The sequence below is a fragment of the Mobula hypostoma genome, chromosome 13 (assembly GCF_963921235.1).
Source record: "Mobula hypostoma chromosome 13, sMobHyp1.1, whole genome shotgun sequence".
NCBI classification, from domain to species: Eukaryota; Metazoa; Chordata; class Chondrichthyes; order Myliobatiformes; family Myliobatidae; genus Mobula; species Mobula hypostoma.
The window spans coordinates 46,681,289-46,700,736 of NC_086109.1; the positions used below are offsets into that span (position 1 = coordinate 46,681,289).

A 19,448-nucleotide genomic window follows, 5' to 3' on the forward strand; every position below is an offset into this window, starting at 1 on the left:
AAAACAAAAGAGCTGATTGTGGATTACAGCAGGAATGGAGACAGGCTTGGCCTGATCAACGTCAATGGGTCTGCAGTTGAGAGGGTGAGTGGTTTCAAGTTCCTCCATATATACGTCACCGAAGATCTCACCTGACTGTACATACTGGTTTTGTGGCAAACAAAGCACAACTGTCTCTTCCACTTCAAGCAGCTGAAGAAGTTTGGCATGTGCCCCTAAATCCTCAAAACCTTCTACAGGGGCACCATTGAGAGCAAACTGACTGGCTGTATCACCGCCTGGTACGAGAACTGCACCAACCTTGATCGCTGGGCACTGCAGAGAATGATATGGACATCCCAGTGCATCTGTGGATGTGAACTTGCCTCCATTGAGGACATTTATAGCAGCAGGTGGAGAAAGAAGGCCTGGAAGATCATCGGGGATATCAGTCACCCCAACCATAAACTGTCTCAGCTGCTTCCGTCTGGCAAACGGTACCGCAGCATTAAAGCCAGAACCAACAGGCTACCCGAACAGCTTCTTCCTACGAGCCATTAGACTTATAAATTCACATGTCTGTACACGGCAACGGAGTCATAATGCAAAGATTTTTACTCCCTCATGTTGTGGGATGGATGTAAATTTTAAATAAATTCTGAATTCTAATTCTAAACATTTCTATATCTATCAAGTTATGCCATCTTAGGAACATAGATTGAGTTCTGAACCACATATCCTTGGTGTTTTGCTTATTTCCACCTCTGCAACATCATCTCCCCCTGCCCTGCCTCATCTTTGCTCTTGCCACTTTTCATTTTGTATTTTCAGAAACACCCTGGCCATCTTTCTACTTTCAAATATCTCAAGCCTCACTACCCTTTCCACCATAAGTTTCCATCATCCATTTCCCTAAAATGGTGCCTGATTAAGCAAATTTGATCTTAAAAATTGTCATTTAAGATTTCAAACTCATCTATTTTCATGCCCTGGTTTAGTTTCTCAATGCCAGTAATCCTTGCATATTCTTGACCTCCTTTCATTCTGCTCTCATTCATTCCCCATGTGCAGTCACTTCATGAAAGACAGGCAAACCTTCAAACGAGAAGGCTCTACAATTCTCTGCATAAACCCATCTGACGTCCTACCTTGACAAGACTTTTGTTCTTTTGCCCAATAATCTCAACTGAGTTGGTGGAAAGCATTCACGACAATGCTGTGATGTACTTAGGGGTGTTTTTGACACATTACAAGTTGTTATATCGTTATTGGTATTTGTTGTTGAGATTATCGTTGACCTAGGCACTCTTGGTTGTAGAGTTTTATGAAATTATAATAAGTAAATATTAATATTAGCACTCAGAAATTAATTAGCACCATTTACCAGTCCAATGTTGCACCTTGGACTGTTCTCAATTAAACAATGAACTGGAAGGCCCAGTCCAAACTCACCAACATAAGACTTCGGAGTAGAATCAAGCCATTCAGCTGCTCCGCCATTCCATCATGACTGATTAATAATATCTTTCAACCCCATTTTCCTGCCTTCTCCCCATAACCTTTGACACCCTTACCAATCAAGAACCAATTAGGCTCTGCTTTGAATATATCCAATGACTTGGCTTCCACCGCCATATGTGGCAATGAATTCCAGATTCACCACCCTCTGGCAAAAGAAATTCCTCCTCTTCTCTGTTCTGGATGGACATCACTCTATTCTGAGGTTGTGCTCAGAAGTCTGGTCCAAGATTCTCTCATCGTAAGAACCATCCTCTCCCCATCTATTCAATTCCTCCGCCTCTGCCGCATCTGCTCTCAGGATGAGGCTTTTTATTCCAGGACGAAGGAGATGTCTTCTTTTTTTTAAAGAAAGGGGCTTCCCTTCCTCCACCATCAACTCTGGTCTCAAACGCATCTCTCCCATTTCACGCACATCTGCTCTTACCCCATCCTCCCGCCACCCCACTAGGGATAGGGTTCCCCTTGTCCTCACCACCCCACCAGCCTCCAGGTCCAACAGATAATTCTCCATAACTTCTGCCACCTCCAACGGGATCCCACCACAAAGCACATCTTTCCCTCCCCGCCTTTCTGCTTTCCGCAGGGATCGCTCCCTACGTGATTCCCTTGTCCATTCGTCTCCCCCATCCCTTCCCACCGATCTCCCTCCCAGCACTTATCCTTGTAAGTGGAACAAGTGCTACTACACCTGCCCTTACACTTCCTCCCTCACCAGCATTCAGAGCCCCAGACAGTCCTTCCAGGTGAGGCGACACTTCACCTGTGAGTCGGCCGGTATGATGTACTGTGTCCGGTGCTCCCGATGTGGCCTTCTATATATTGGTGGGACCCGACGCAGACTGGGAGATCGTTTTGCTGAACACCTACGCTCTGTCCACCAGAGAAAGCAGGATCTCTCAGTGGCCACACATTTTGATTCCATGTCTCATTCCCATTCTGATATGTCAATCCACGGCCTCCTCTACTGTCAAGATGAAGCCACACTCAGGTTGGAGGAACTACTCCTTATATTCCATCTGGGTAGCCTCCAACCTGATGGCATCAACACTGACTTCTCTAACTTCCGTTAATGCTCCTCTTCCCCTTCTTACCCCATCCCTTATTATTTCCCCCCCCTTTTTTCTCTCTGTCCCTCTCACAATCACTCCTTGCCTACTCTCCATCTTCCCCTGGGCTCCCCTCCCCCTTTCTTTCTCCCGAGGCCTCCTATCCCATGATCCTCCCCTTTCTCCAGCCTTGTATCCCTTTTGCCAATTAACTTTCCAGCTCTTAGCTACATCCCTCCCCCTCCTGTCTTCTCCTATCATTTCGGATCTCCCCTCCCCCTTTCAAATCTCTTCTTTCAGTTAGTCCTGACGAAGAGTCTTCCTATACATGCTGCCTGGCCTGCTGAGTTCCACCAGCATTTTGTGTGTGTTGCTTGAGTTTCCAGCATCTGCAGTTTTTCTTGTGTTTGCACTTTCAATATTTGATATGTTTCAACGAGATCCACCCTCAGTCTTCTAAACTTCAGTGAGTACAGGCTCAGAGCCATCAAACACTCCTCATACATTAACCCTTTCATTCTCAGAGTAGTTGTTGTGAACTTACTTTGGACCCTTTCCAATGCCAGCACATCTTTTCTGAGACAGGGGGCCTAAAATTGCCAAGTGCGGTCTGACCGATGCCTTATAAAGCCTCAGCATTTTGTCCTTGCTTTTATATTCTAGTCCTCTCAAAATGAATTCTAACAGTGCATTTGCCTATCTTACCACCAATTCAACCTGCAAGTTGATCGTTAGGGAATCCTGCACAAGAACTCCCAAGTCTCTTTGCACCTCTGATTTTTGAATTTTCTCTCCATTTCGAAAATAGTCCATGCCTTTTTTCCTTCTGCTAAAGTGCATGATCGTGCACTTCCCGAAACTACATTCCATCAACCACTTCTTTATTTATTCTCCCAATCTGTCTGTCCTTCTAGAGACTCACTGTTTCATCACCAGATGCCCCTCACCTACCTTTGTATCACCTGCGAACACCACCAGTCACTGGCAGCCAACCAGAAAAGGCTCCCTTTGCCTTCTGCCAGTCAGCCAATTTTCATTCCATGCTAGGATCTTTCCTGTGATACCATTGAGTCTTAATTTGTTAAACAGCCTCATGTGAGGCACCTTGTCAAAGGCGTTCTGAAAGTCCAAGTAAACAACATCTACTGGTAATCAATCTGCTTGTTACTTCCTCAAAGAATTCAATTAGATATGTCTGGCAAGACTTCCCCTTAAGAAAATTATGCTGTTCTTGGCCTACAATATCATGTGCCTCCAAGTAACCCGAAACCTCATCCGTAGTAATGGACTCCAACATCAATGAAGTCAGACTATTTAGCCTATAATTTCTTTTTTTCTGCCTTCCTCCCTTCTGAAAGAGTGGAGTGACACTTGTAGTTTTCCAGTGCTCCGGAACAATTCCAGAATAGTGATTCTCAAAAGATGATTATTAATGCCTCCACAATTTCTTCAGCTATCTCTTTCAGAACCCTGGGGTGCAGTTCATTCGGTCCAGGTGACTTCCGGTGATGCTTTTACACCTTGTCTAATGGGCTAGATTCAAACATGATAAAAGAACTTGTATCACTGCCACAATGGACATGGTATTGGGGAGAAACTAAAAGCACTGAAGTCTGTCATGAGCAAGATGGACTCTAAAATCAAGGAAGAAATAATCATCATTTACAAAAAGCTTAATATAGTTAAACCTTCAACAGTTTTATGAAAGGTAAATGACATTTTATACTCATGTTTGCTTGAGTTTTTCAGGGACATAAAAAGCAGAGTCAATGGGGGGGGGGGGGAAACCTGCATACAAACTGCATTTGGATTTAGTCAAAGTGTTAAACAAGGTGTTACACAGAAGGCTGCAGCACAAGAGCTCAAAAATGGTCAGGGCATGAAGGGATACCGGGAGAAGGCAGGAGACTGGGCTGATCAGCCATGTTGAAATGGCAGAGCAGACTCGATGGCCCAACAGGCCTAATTCTGTTCCTATATCTTATGATCTTATTAAGAGAAATACTTGCATGGATTGAAGACTGATTATCACAAAGATGACAGAAGTCAGAATAAATGGGTCTTTATCAGGCTGGAAGGATGTAACCACTGGAGGCCTCCGAAGATTAGTTCCTGCTCTCAGTTACTTACAATTTATATTAATGACCTGAAAGAGGGTGTTGGAGGGAAGGTGTCCTGGTGAGGCAGTAATAGGAAAATAGGTGGGAGGTCATGTTACGATGCAGATATTTGGTCGCCGGTTAATTGAGTGGACAAATAACTTGTGCTTGTGTGAGTGAATCCCAGAATATGAGTGGGCAAGTGCTACAAGTGGTTTGGAAGGCAAATGGCATATTGAAGGTTTGGGTTGAGAAATGGGTGAATATTGTTACAAATGTCCAAGTTGAGACCACACCTGGAGTACTGTGCATTTTTGGTACTTTTATTTGAAAAATAAACTTTCATTGGTTTGGATGCAACTCACAATAGATTCACTAGGCTAGTGACTGGATTGAGAGGGTTGTGTTATCACAAGCAGCCTATATACATACAGAATGGTCAGAATCGTTTTGTGAGACAAAATTGCTGTAAATGACAATAAATAAATAAAGAGGTGGTAATGAGTTCAGGGACCACTCGGAAACGTGATGGCAGAGGGAAAGAAGCTTAACCTATCATGTTGAATGTGGGTCTTCAGGATTCTGTACCTCCTCCCCAGTGATAGTAATGCAGGCAGCACATGTTCCGAATAGTGAAGGTCCTTAACATTTTTAAGACACTGACACTTGAAAATTTCCTTGCAGGTTGGAATGTTGGTGGCTGTTATGAAGCTGGCTCACAACCCTCTGCAGCCGCTTTCCATGTGCTGCGCCCATGTTAGATCCTCTGAGATGTTGGCACCATGTCCACCACTGACCCTCAATGAGTACTGTTCTAAAAATTTCCACAGGCTCTGTCGTGTTTGTTTTTTGTCGTTGCTTGCAAGATGACAAATCTCAAGGTTGTATACATACTTTAATAATAAATGTACTTTGAACTTCCTGAAGTCAACAATCAGTTCCTTGTTCTTGCTGACATTGAGTGCAGGGTTGCTGTTATGACATCACTCAACCAGCCAATATGTCCCACTCCTGTACACCTCTTCATTGCCAGTTTAGAAAAATGAGGAGTGAACTTATTGAAAGATACAAAATCCTTTGGAGTGATGAGAGAGTAGATGTCAAAATGACTCCACTCTGAAACAACCTCAAACAAGGGGCAAGATCATTTGAAACTGAGGTGCATATGAACTTCACAAAGGATGATAAATCTCTGAGATAGATCATTGGGGGTATCTGAAAGATTGGTTAATTGAGGACTAAAGAGAAGAGGTGCCCGAGAGAAGGGATCTGGGACAGATCAGCCATGATTACAGAAGTCTAATCCCTTGCCTATTTTTTTAAAATGTGGTGTTAAAAAGGATCAGATTGGTTTTAGCCACAAATGTTTCTGAGATAATTATGTTAAACTGCATGGAAGAAGGAAGCTACTTTCACTCAAGTTTTCTGTTGAAATCATGAAATTGGGGCAATATTTCATGCTCATTTAGATGTAAACTCAGTACGTACCTGCTTCAAGGAGAATGACATATTTCTCACTGTTGTCACTGTCGACAGATATTCGATCTTCTGTAAGGCTGCCATCAAGTGATGTAGTGTCCAAGGAATGCTGTGACGAGGTGCGTTTCATGTTTAAAAAACGGAGTTTAGTACTGGATAAGGAGGGTGGATTGTCTTCACCTTTAGAGATCTGTTCTCTTTAATAAAGAAAGGAAACTTCGTTTTACTCAGTGGTAAAAGATAACAATGCTTTGAGGTATTAATGTGCTTCACAGCCTCAAAAGCAACCTCTGGGTGGGGAAAGTATTCTACCACAGTTCAATAGCGAACAAAGAACAACTAAAAATTTGTTAGATCAGTGAAGCATGCATCAGAAAAACAGTGTAAATGCTGACAAAAATCTCAGTCCACATACACATACTGCCACCATTACTTGCCTGCTTGAGCAAAACACCTACACCTTTAGCAAAGGCAGGAGAAGAAATGATTTTCAATTATCTTTTAAACTGAATGGATGAGTTGAGGGGCATGCTCAAATTAGTGACTGATTTGGTCTTCCTCACCTCTGAAATCAAGTCATTAAAACAGGCAGCAGATCAGAACAGCTGACAATTGAGAACTGTGAGAAGAATCCCAACCTAGCATTGTCTTAATAATCCATTTGGTCCCTCATGGCACAGGGACAGGCTTTTCGTCCCTTGGTGCTGTGTCAACCTAATTAAACTCATGATACCAATTACACTAACCATTCCGCCTTCCCTTGGTCTTCCTCCCTCCATTCTCTGCGTATTCAAGTGTCTTAACACCTTTACATATAACAATTACAGCACGGAAACAGGCCATCTTGGCCCTTCTAGTCCGTGCCAAACACCTACTCTCACCTAGTCTCATCTACCTGCACTCAGCCCATAACCCTCCATTCTTTTCCTGTCCATATACTTATCCAATTATTTTTTTAAATGACAAAATCAAACCTGCCTCTACCACTTCTGCTGGAAGCTTGTTCCACATAGCTACCACTCTCTGAGTAAAGAAGTCCCCCCTCGTGTTACTCCTAAACTTTTGCCCCTTAACTCTCAACTCATGTCCTCTTGTTTGAATCTCCCCTACTCTCAATGGAAAAAGCCTATCCAGTCAACTCTATCTATCCCCCTCATAATTTTAAATACCTCTATCAAGTCCCCCCTCAACCTTCCATGCTCCAAAGAATAAAGACCTAACTTGTTCAACCGTTCTCTGTAATTTAGGTGCTGAAGCCCAGGTAACAATCTAGTAAATCTCCTCTGTACTCTCTCTATTTTGTTGACATCTTTCCTATAACTCGGTGACCAGAACTGTACACAATACTCCAAATTTGGCCTCACCAGTGCCTTATATAATTTCAACATTACATCCCAACGCCTGTAACTCAATGCTCTGACTCTTAAAGGCCAGCATACCAAAAGCTTTCTTCACCACCCTATCCACATGAGATTCCACTTTCAGGGAACTATGCACCATTATTCCTAGATCCCTCTGTTCTACTGCATTCCTCAATGCCCTACCAGTTACCATGTATGTCCTATTTTGATTAGTCCTACCAAAATGTAGCACCTCACATTTATCAGCATTAAACTCCATCTGCCATCTTTCAGCCCACTCTTCCAACTGGTCCAAATCTCTCTGCAAGCTTTGAAAACCTACTTCATTATCTACAATGCCACCTATCTTAGTATCATCTGCATACTTACTAATCCAATTTACCACCCCATCATCCAGATTATTAATGACAATATATGACAAACAACATTGGACCCAGTACAGATCCCTGAGGCACACCACTAGTCAACCGCCTCCAAACTGACAAACAGACCACTTCTACTGGCATCTCACACCCAGCCACTGTTGAATCCATTTTACTACTTCCATATTAATACCTAACGATTGAACCTTCCTAACTAACCTTCCGTGTGGAACCTTGTCAAAGGCCTTACTGAAGTCCATATATACAACATCCACCACTTTACCCTTGTCAATTTTCCTGGTAACCTCTTCAAAAAATTCAATAAGATTTGTCAAACATGACTTTCCACGTACAAATCCATGTTGACTGTTCCTAATCAGACCCTGTCTATCCAGATAATTATATATACCATCTCTAAGAATACTTTCCATTAATTTACCCACCACTGACGTCAAACTTGCAGGCCGATAGGTTTACTCTTAGAACCCTTTTTAAACAATGGAGCAACATGAGCAATACACCAATCCTCCGGCACCATCCCCGTTTCTAATGACATTTGAAATATTTCTGTCAGAGCCCCTGCTATTTCCACACTAACTTCCCTCAAGGTCCTAGGGAATATCCTGTCAGGACCCGGAGACTTATCCACTTTTATATTCCTTAAAAGTGCCAGTACTTCCTCTTCTTTAATCATCATAGTTTCCATAACTACCCTACTTGTTTCCCTTACCTTACACAATTCAATATCCTTCTCTTTAGTGAATACCGAAGAAAAGAAATTGTTCAAGATCTCCCCCATCTCTTTTGTCTCGGCATATAGCTGTCCACTCTGGTTCTCTAAGGGACCTTTTGCTATTAATATAACTGTAGAAATCCTATGGATTTATTTTCACCTTACTTGTCAAAGCAACCTCATATCTTCTTTTAGCTTTTCTAATTTTTTTTCTTAAGATTCTTTTTAAAGGCATCCGTTAGTCTTGCGAGACCATGGATCTGCACCTGGAAAGTCTTCACTCTCCAGGGCGCAGGCTTGGGCAAGGTTGTATGGAAGACCAGCAGTTGCCCATGCTGCAAGTCTCCCCTCTCCACAACACCAATGTTGTCCAAGGGAAGGGTATTAGGACCCATACAGCTTGGCACCAGTGCTGTCGTCGCAGAGCAATGTGTGATTAAGTGCCTTGCTCAAGGACACAACACGTTGCCTCGGCTGGGGCTCGAACTCACGACCTTCAGGTCATTAGTCCAATGCCTTAACCACTTGGCCACGTGCCCACACAAGATTCTTTTTACATTCTTTATATTCCTCGAGCACCTCATTTACTCCATGCTTCCTATATTTATTGTAGATCTCTCTCTTTTTCAGAACCAAGTTTCCAATATCCCTTGAAAACCACGGCTCTCTCAAACTTTTAACCTTTCCTTTCAACCTAACAGGAACATAAAGATTCTGTGCCCTCAAAATTTCACCTTTAAAAGACCCCCATTTCTCTATTACATCCTTCCCATAAAACAAATTGTCCCAATCCACTCCTTCTAAATTCTTTGGCATCTCCTCAAAGTTAGCCTTTCTCCAATCAAAAATCTCAACCCTGGGTCCAGTCCTATCCTTCTCCATATCTGTCTTTACCATCACTATTGGCAGTGCATTCCTGATACCCACCATTCTGTGTTAAAAAAAATACTTGCCCATACATCTCCTTTGAACTTACCCCCTCTCACCTTAAATGCCCTGTATTAGACATTTCAATTCTGGGATAAAGATACCAGCTGTCTATCTATGCCTCTCATAAATCTATAAATCAAGTATCTTATCAGCCTCAGCAGCTCCAGAGAAAACAACCCCAGTTCATCCAATCTCTTCTTCTAGCACATGCCATCTAATCCAGGCAACCTTTCAGCATCCACTCCAAAGCCTCCATATCCTTCCCACAATGAGGCAATCAGAACTGAATATATTCCAGATGTGGCCTAACTAGAATCTCATAAAGCTGCAACAGAACATTCTGACTCTTGAACTCAATGCCTCGACAAATAAAGGCAAGCATGACATATGTCTTCTTTGCCAACTTATCAATTTCTGCAGCTACTTCCAGGGTGCCAAGATCCCTCTGCATATCAATGTGGTTAAGTGCCCTGCTCAAGTTATACTTTTTGGGCAGTATTCTCATTCTGAGAATCAAAGGGGTAAACACTTAACACACTATCTCCCCAGCAAGTATACCCTTCCACGGGAAAACAAAACTGGGTACTCAACATGCGCTTACCAGTGCTTTGTATAGATGTACTCACTCCTTTGTAAAGATTTACATTTCACTTGCCTTAAATATTTGTGGCATTTGCACGACATGTTGAAGTTTCTTGCATTGAATCTCAGGATCTCGCTCACCCAAACACCAGAAGCAATGTGCAGTGGGCAGTTTGCTTGAAAACCCTGCACGTCTGAAATGTGGGAGGAAAATGGAGCATCCCAAGGAAAGCAATATGGTCACATACAAAGTCCACATAATTAGGACAGGAGGTCTGACTGAATCCAGCCTGCTGGAACAACAAGGCAGCAACTCTGCTCGCAGGACTGTGCCATCCATAAAGCCAGGACAATCCTATCCTGATTGCCCCAGAAACCCCTCATCTCTCACCTGCTCAAGACCAATTTCCTTACCACCCACCTATTGTGGGGTAATTTATAGTAGACAATTAACCTGACAAACAGCATGTCTAGGATGTGAGAGAAAACTGTTGCCATGGACTGAACAGTATAACCACATGGTGGTGCTGTCATCCTGCCTATTGGGAGACAAAAGCTGACAAGAGTCAGTCTAAATAATCCTTATGATCTCTGACTGCAGAATATAGAGACATACATTATTGTGAAACTGTTTTCAAGTCAAGTCAAGTTTATTGTCATTTCGACCATAAGCTGCTGGTACAGTACACAGTAAAAACGAAACAACGTTTCTCCAGGACCCTGGTGCTACATGAAACAACACAAAACTACACTAGACTATGTGAGACAGCACGAGGCTACACTAGACCATGTAAAACAACAGAAAACTACACTAGACTATGTGAGACAGCACAAGGCTACACTAGACTATGTAAAACAATATAAAAACTGCACTAGACTGCAGACCTGCACAGGACTACATAAAGTCCACAAAACAGTGCAGGGCAGTACAATAATTAATAAACAAGACAATAGGCACAGTAGAGGACAAATTACAATATAATGATGTAGCTGTCAGTCTAGACTCTGGGTATTAAGGAGTCTGATAGCTTGGGGGAAGAAATTGTTGCACAGTCTGGTCGTGAGAGCCCAAATGCTTCGGTATCTTTTGCCAGATGGCAGGAGGGAGAAGAGTTTGTGTGAGGAATGAGTGGGGTCCTTCACAATACTGTTAGATTTGCAGGTGCAGCGTGTGGTGTAAATGTCTGCAGTAGCGGGAAGAGAGACCCCGATGATCTTCTCAGCTGACCTCACTATCCGCTGCAGGGTGTTGCAATTTCCGAACCAGACAGTGATGCCGCTGCTCAGGATGCTCTCGATACATTCTCTGTAGAATGTGATGAGGATAGGGGGAATGGGAAATGGACTTTTCTCAGTCTTCACAGAAAGTAGAGACGCTGTTGGGCTTTCTTGGCTATGGAGCTGGTATTGAAGGACCAGGTGAGATTCTCCGCCAGGCTAATACCAAGAAATCTGGTGCTTTTAACGATCTCAACAGAGGAGCCGTCAATGTTCAGTGGAGAGTGGTCGCTCCGTGCTCTCCTGAAGTCAACATCCATCTCTTTTGTTTTGTTCATTCAGAGACAGGTTGTTGGTTTTAAAAATTATTCATTAATTATTTAGTCAAACTAAATGGTGATGAATGATCCCTTCACTGAACCTTTCTAAAAAGGACTTCATTGAGTTAAGGTACTATGTAGATTTTGCTGCTGTGGACTAACGCAGGTACTTCCTGAAAATAGAAGACAAATAGGGCCAAGGCGTCATACAGCAAAGACACAAGCTGGTCTGTACTAACCAAGATAGTGCCTTTAAATGTCTTATTTGCCTGTATTTGGCTGATGTCCCACTAAATCTTTCCTATCCATATATTTGTCCAAGTGCTTTTAAATTTTGTTAACATATCTGCCTCAACCACTTTCTCTGACAACTCGTTCTATATACTAGACCATACACTGGATGAAAAAGTTGCTCCTTGGGTTGCAAATTAAATCCCTCCTATTTCACCATAAACTTATTTTCTCTCGTTCTCAAATCCCCCAACGCTGGAAGAAAAACAACTGTGCATGTATCCTGTCTATGCCCTTAACTTTAAACATCTCTAAGATCATCTTTCATTCCCCTATGCTTCAATGAATCAAACCTTAGCCTGCCGAACCCCTCCCTTAAACCCAGTTCCTCAAGCCCTCACAGTGATAGAAACATAAAAAACCTACAGCACGATACAGGTCCTCTGGCCCACAAAGTTGTGCCGAACATGTCCCTACCTTAGAAATTACAAGGCTTACCCATAGCCCTCTATTTTTCTAAGCTCCATGTACCTATGCAGAAGTCTCTTAAAAGTATCGTATCCGCCTCCACCACTGTTGCCGGCAGCCCATTCCATGCACTCACAACTCTCTGATGAAAACACTGTCTCCTGACATCTCCTCTATACCTACTCCCCAGCACCTTAAACCTGTGTCCTCTTCTGGCAACTATTTCAGCCCTGGGAAAAAGCCTCTGACTATCCACACGATCAGTGCCTCTCTCATCTTATACACCTCTATCAGGTCACCTCTCATCCTCCGTTGCTCCAAGGAGAAAAGGCCGAGTTCACTCAACCTGTTTCATAAGGCATGCTCCCCAATCCAGGCAACATCCTTGTAAATCTCCTCTGCACCATTTCTATGTAGTGAGGCGACCAGAACAGAGCACAGTACTCCAAGTGGGACCTGACCAGCGTCGTATATAGCTGCAACATTACCCGTCAGCTCCTAAATTCAATTCCACGATTGATGAAGGCCAATACACCGTGCACCTTCTTAACCACAGAGTCAACCTGCGCAGCTGCTTTGAGCGTCCTATGGACTTGGACCCCAAGATCCCTCTGATCCTCCACACTGCCAAGAGTCTTACCATTAATACTATATTCTGCCATCATATTTGACTGACCAAAAAACCACCTCACACTTATCTGGGTTGAATTCCACCTGCCACTTCTCAGCCCAGTTTTGCATCCTATCAATGTCCCACTATAACCTCTGACAGGCCTCCACACTATCCACAACACCTCCCTTTGTGTCATCAGCAAACTTACTAATCCATTCTTCCACTTCCTCATGCAGGTTATTTATAAAAATCACAAAGAGTAGGGGTCCCAGAACAGATCCCTGAGGCACATCACTGGTCACCGACCTCCGTGTAGAATATGACCCGTCTACAACCACCCTTTGCCTTCTGTGGGCAAACCAGTTCTGGATCCACAAAGCAATGTCCCCTTGGATCCCATACCTCCTTACTTTCTCAATAAGCCTTACATGGGGTACCTTATCAAATGCCTTGCTGAAATCCATATACACTACAGCTACTGCTCTTCCTTCATCAATGTGTTTAGTCACATCCTCAAAAAATTCAATCAGGCTCGTAAGGCATGACCTGCCCTTGACAAAGCCATGTTGACTATTCCTAATCATATTATACCCCTCCAAATGTTCATAAATCCCGCTTCTCAGGATCTTCTCCATTAACTTACCAATCACTGAAGTAAGACTCACTGGTCTATAATTTCCTGGGCTATCTCTACTCCCATTCTTGACTAAAGGAACAACATCCGCAACCCTCCAATCCTCCGGAACCTCTCCCATCCTCATTGATGATTCAAAGATCATCGCCAGAGGCTCAGCAATCTCATGAGTTTTTTCTGCATGCTTTCCAGCTGAATGGCATCTCTCCAATTGCAAGATGATCAAATGAAACAAAATATTCCAAATGTAGTCTCAAGTCTTGCACAACAGCAATATAATATGCCAACTTCGACACTACATGCCTTGACTAATGATTGTTCATGTGCCAAAAGCCTTTTTCACCACCCGATTTATTGTCCCTGATGTTACTTTCAAGGAATCGTGTACTTGTATTTCCTCCGTTTATTGCACAATCTGCTTCAGTATTATCTGCAAGACCAAACACTTATGAACTTACAAATCATCCAAAATTGCCCAAGTTATTCATGTGGTGACAACTTCACACTGTTTGTTGCAAAAGAATGTACCAACTTGGCTTCTCCACATTAATGGTGGAAGTTTGCCATCAACATTGCTGTCTCTGTCATTTGTTTGGACTAACCTGACAAGGAGCACAAGCCATTCTCCTGAACTTACGCAAAAGAGGTCTTGTCAACTTGACTCATGAAACTTCACAAAACCAAATTCTATTTTCATAGGTAACAAAGTGTCTCTGATGTCACAGTCGATATGCCTTTTATGCCTCAGGTCATCCAAAGTAGATTATTAAAAATCTGCTTTCCATTGTATCAATCATCATGGACTGAAGGGAAGAGAATCATTACTAAGAGGAATTTCTGCTGCCAAAATCAAAAGACACATTTATCACCAGTGATTGTGGCTCAAATTTACAAGTAGAAGAAACAAAAGCTGAATTTAAGGCAGTCTTAAAGTAGCAAGGAAATCAAGCACTGTAGCTTTTATTCTGAAAATTGAGCTAGTTTTGCCCAGTTTCACTGTTCCTTTACTTCATAGCTTTAAGGCCAAATTTGTGCAGAAACCAAACGGTGGATTAGTATTTTCATTTGGCTTAATTTACCCAGACATTTCACACAAAATCCGTTCTACATTTGTAAGCAATGAAGTTTTGCCACACGTTGTATCAAAGTGGTAAAGCACTCATATAATTAAGTAATATCCCAAATATTTGCTCGAGAATCCCTCTTTGTTCTCAAAATGGAACTAACAATGTCTCTGCTCAGGGAGGGTCAAAAAATGCCAAAACATGCCTCAGCAAGCTGAATTGTTTTCCTCAGTCAATGTTCAATGCACTTTATTTTGACTTTCCCACAAATATAGCTGTGTCTTAATTAGAGTTAATCACATTCGTATTCAATGAGGTTCTGCGCTGTTAGAAGTGCCATCTTTCACATGAGAGATTGTATTGAGACACTAAATGCTTTATAAAGTACACAGCAATCCCTTGCTTTTCAATCTGTATGTGCTTCCTTAGGTCTCTTGGTCCATATTTATACATTTAAACAAAATGATTTATGTCACAAAATCTTGCACATAAATTGTCACAAAACAAGGAAGCACTTACTGTAAAACACACTGAGATATGGCAAGACCTCAAAATACATTCCTTCATTTGTCATTCGAGTGTGCAAAAATCAGAATGAGTAAGGATCTCTTATCAAACCACATCCACAAATAATTAGCCATTTTTAGACCAATTTTAGAACCAATTTTTGGCATTCTGTGGGCATTACTCATCTAGTGTGGTCTGCTTTTGATATCCACACCTTCTCCAGATTAATCTCACAAAATATGAAAAACCTAAATTTGACTCTGACTGATTAAGTGGGCATTGAATAATTGTTTAATTTAAAATTACAAACTGCCGAATAAATTCTAACAACAATAGGTGAATGAAAGATAGAACACTTCAGGTCTCTAGATGGAGCACCACCTTATGTTTGACCTTCTGTGATGAAAACTTGGGGACAAGTTCTCAGTAAAGTATCAAATACTTCCGTGAATTGTCAAAGCCAATCTCTACACTGAGGTTTAAATGATCTTTTGGACAGGCAATTGCTCTAAGAAATTTATGAGAAGGGGCATGCACACCTTATGTTCGCCAAGTTATAGAGGAATTAAGCCACAATTCCACAGACAACAGTCCTTGGTGAAAATTAATGGAATGCTTAAAAAGCTTATCTTTTTACAAGCTGTTGACAACAATTTGCTACTCTTTGGGAAGAAGTGGTGGAAGTGGAACTGAAAGAAATTCTCAGAATTAAAGCTGATCCTTTCATTTCAAGAGAATGCCACATGCAAAAGTAAAACTCCATTCCCCCGCTCCACATGTTTTAATATTGAGGAAAAGGAGGTGGCAGTTTACACTTTCACCAAAAAGCCTATTTTAGTTATCCTTTGTGTAATATGAGTTGATTACATTTAGACAATCTAAAAGGCATCATTTACTGCTACAGTAAATTTTCATACCTGGAGGAAGACAAGGAAAGCATCTTTTGCATAGTGTTAGCCATCTTCTCCTTGCTGAGACTGAAAGCATCCTTTGTCAGAGAAACAGCTTCTTTAGTTAAGTCCACAGTCATCAGCAGAGCTTCTTTAGCAACATCCTTTGACACACTCAATGGAGTTGAATCCACAGCAACATTCTCAAAAGGAGCAAGATCCATCTGTGTGACGTTGCTCAATGTTCTACTTGTTTGTAAATCCAAAGACTCACTCTTTTCTAAAGTGGTATCTGGAATGTGGTGAACACTGCTGTCTTCAGAAACCTCAGCCGCTAGTGATTCTACTGCTTCATATGCTTCTTCCACAAGTCCTTTTTCAGATGATTGATTTCCTACTGCCTGAGCATTAGATAAAGGAGCATCACTCACAATTGTTCCATCTTGTTCTGAAACTCCATTATCCAATAAGGTAACCATACTCAAATCCCCATTGTGAATTCCACTATCATCCACAGACCTGATGGTATTATCCAGCTGGTCATTTATTCTGTCCAGAGGCTTCTCCTCCTCAGCCAATTTTTCTCTACTCTCAGAAGGCGAAAGCTCGGACTCAGCAAGGCTTGTGCTTTCTGAGTTTTCAGATTGTAGGTCACAATCTGTGGTTGGAGTTGGATGAAGCAGTAAAGCAATTTCAGCACTATTAATCAATAATCCCATGCAAGTACTACCAGATTTAACAATATTTTTAGTCAATCTTTCCCTATCCTGAGTCAAGTCATCCTGCAGCTGAGCAAAACATTCCTTCAGCCGCAGTAATACAAGGTAATGGTAGTGGTTCATGCGTGCTTTTACATGGGCAGTGCTGTACACAAGAACATGGACATCTGCCTCAGAGTCATCCTTTCTGTTGGATTGTCTCGCTCTTGCCTGCTGAGTGCTCAGATGTGCATCAATTCCTTCCGATGACCTGAGTGTTTGCGTGGCCGTGAAATCCTGCAGTCCATTTCCAAAGGACTCTGTACAACTGAACATATTAAATTTATGATCCATGCTACTTTTGCAATCTTCTAAATTAGCAGTGCATTCAGATGTTGAGTAACTCGATTGTGCCTTGGATGGTCGAGACACCCATATGGAAAGAGGAAACGCATCCACAAAGCTGAAAGGCTTGTCTTTTGAGCTCTCTTTACCTTCAAAGTCCAACCAGAGTTGAGAAAAATGGAGTGACCATATGTCTGCAGCTGATGATGTTTTTAACGCATCAGGGGCAAGGTTCTTCTGAGTGCTAATTCTGTCCAGATTGATTTGTTGCTCATAAGCATGATGAAAAAATACAGTTTGAAGCACATCAAAACTGTCTACAGACTTAGGGAACTCCTTATAAGACACATGAAAAAATTCACAGTCTTTAAAGGCTTTCAGCATCATTTGGAGATCAGAGTGCTTACAGTTTGGTGAGTGTCGCGTGTTTGTAGCCACAACATCTGAAGTCTGAATGGTAATGTATTCTGGCTTGTCTGGATGCGCCATTACATTCTGGTCCACTGGAATTACAAGCTAGAAGGCAGAGAGAGATAAAAACGTAAATCTAAAACTATTTTGTGGATCAGATCGTGGAACTAAACAAATTTTAAATGCCAGTAAAATGTACAACAACACATTGCAAGTCCTTGGCTCTCTGTAAGTGGCAAAACAAGTGGACAGAGGACCAAAGACAGTAAATAATATTCTTACCTTTATCAGTTGGGCACTGAGTAGAAAAGTCAGAAGTCATGTTGTACTTGTGTAAAACTTTGGTTAGGCCACATTTGGAGCATTGTGTGCATACCTGATTGCTGCATTACAGGATATAGAACCTATGGAGGCTTTGGAGAGGGGGTATAGAATCATAGAAACATAGAATATAGGTGCAGGAGTAGGCCATTCGGCCCTTCGAGCCCGCACCGCCATTCAGTATGATCATGGCTGATCATCCAACTCAGAATCCTGTACCAGCCGTCCCTCCCTACCCCCTAATCCCTTAAGCCACAAGGGCCATATATAACTCCCTCTTAAATATAGCCAATGAACTGGCCTCAACTGTTTCCTGTGGCAGAGAATTCCACAGATTCACCACTCTCTGTGTGAAGAAGTTTTTCCTAATCTCGGTCCTAAAAGGCTTCCCCTTTATCCTCAAACTGTGACCCCTCGTTCTGGACTTCCCCAACATCGGGAACAATCTTCCTGCATCTAGCCTGTCCAATCCCTTTAGGATTTTATACATTTCAATAAGATCCCCCCTCAATCTTCTAAATTCCAACGAGTATAAGCCTAGTCGATGCAGTCTTTCATCATATGCAAGTCCTGCCATCCCAGGAATCAATCTGGTGAACCTTCTTTGTACTCCCTCTATGGCAAAGATGTCTTTCCTCAGATTAGGGGACCAAAACTGCACACAATCCTCCAGGTGTGGTCTCACCAAGGCCTTGTACAACTGCAGTAGTACCTCCCTGCTCTTGTACTCAGAATCTCTTGCTATGAATGCCAGCATACCATTCGCCTTTTTCACCGCCTGCTGTACCTGCATGCCCACTTTCAATGACTGGTGTATAATGACACGCAGGTCTCGTTGCACCTCCCCTTTTCCTAATTGGCCACCATTCAGATAATAATCTGTTCTCCTGTTTTTGCCACCAAAGTGGATAACCTCACATTTATCCACATTAAATTGCATCTGCCATGAATTTGCCCACTCACCTAACCTATCCAAGTCACTCTGCATCCTCTTAGCATCCTCCTCACAGCTAACACTGCCGCCCAGCTTCGTGTCATCCGCAAACTTGGAGATGCTGCATTTAATTTCCTCATCTAAGTCATTAATATATATTGTAAACAACTGAGGTCCCAGCACTGAGCCTTGCGCTACCCCACTAGTCACTGCCTGCCATTCTGAAAAGGTCCTGTTTATTCCCACTCTTTGCTTCCTGTCTGCCAACCAATTCTCTATCCACATCAATACCTTACCCCCAATACGGTGTGCTTTAAGTTTGCACACTAATATCCTGTGTGGGACCTTGTCAAAAGCCTTTTGAAGATCCAAATATACCACATCCACTGGTTCTCCCTTATCCACTCTACTAGTTACATCCTCAAAAAATTCTATGAGATTCGTCAGACATGATTTTCCTTTCACAAATCCATGCTGACTTTGTCCGATCATTTCACCGCTTTCCAAATGTGCTGTTATCACATCTTTGATAACTGACTCTAGCATTTTCCCCACCATCGATGTCAGGCTAACCGGTCTATAATTCCCCGGTTTCTCTCTCCCTCCTTTTTTAAAAAGTGGGGTTACATTAGCCACCCTCCAATCCTCAGGAACTAGTCCAGAATTTAAAGAGTTTTGAAAAATTATCACTAATGCATCCAT

The 19,448-nt window shown here is 42.3% G+C and overlaps 1 protein-coding gene across 4 annotated transcripts in view; it reads right to left on the reverse strand.

The window, feature by feature from the left end:
* Positions 1–19,448, reverse strand: part of LOC134355571 (bridge-like lipid transfer protein family member 3A) — a 161,699-nt gene that overhangs the window by 19,495 nt on the left and 122,756 nt on the right. For all 4 annotated transcript variants that reach the window (XM_063065628.1, XM_063065629.1, XM_063065626.1 and 1 more), the window contains 2 exons: positions 16,065–17,596; positions 6,134–6,321 (listed from right to left, as the gene is read on the reverse strand). In XM_063065628.1, the coding sequence (XP_062921698.1) occupies positions 6,134–6,321; positions 16,065–17,596 (1,720 nt within the window). The remainder of the gene's footprint in view (positions 1–6,133; positions 6,322–16,064; positions 17,597–19,448) is intronic.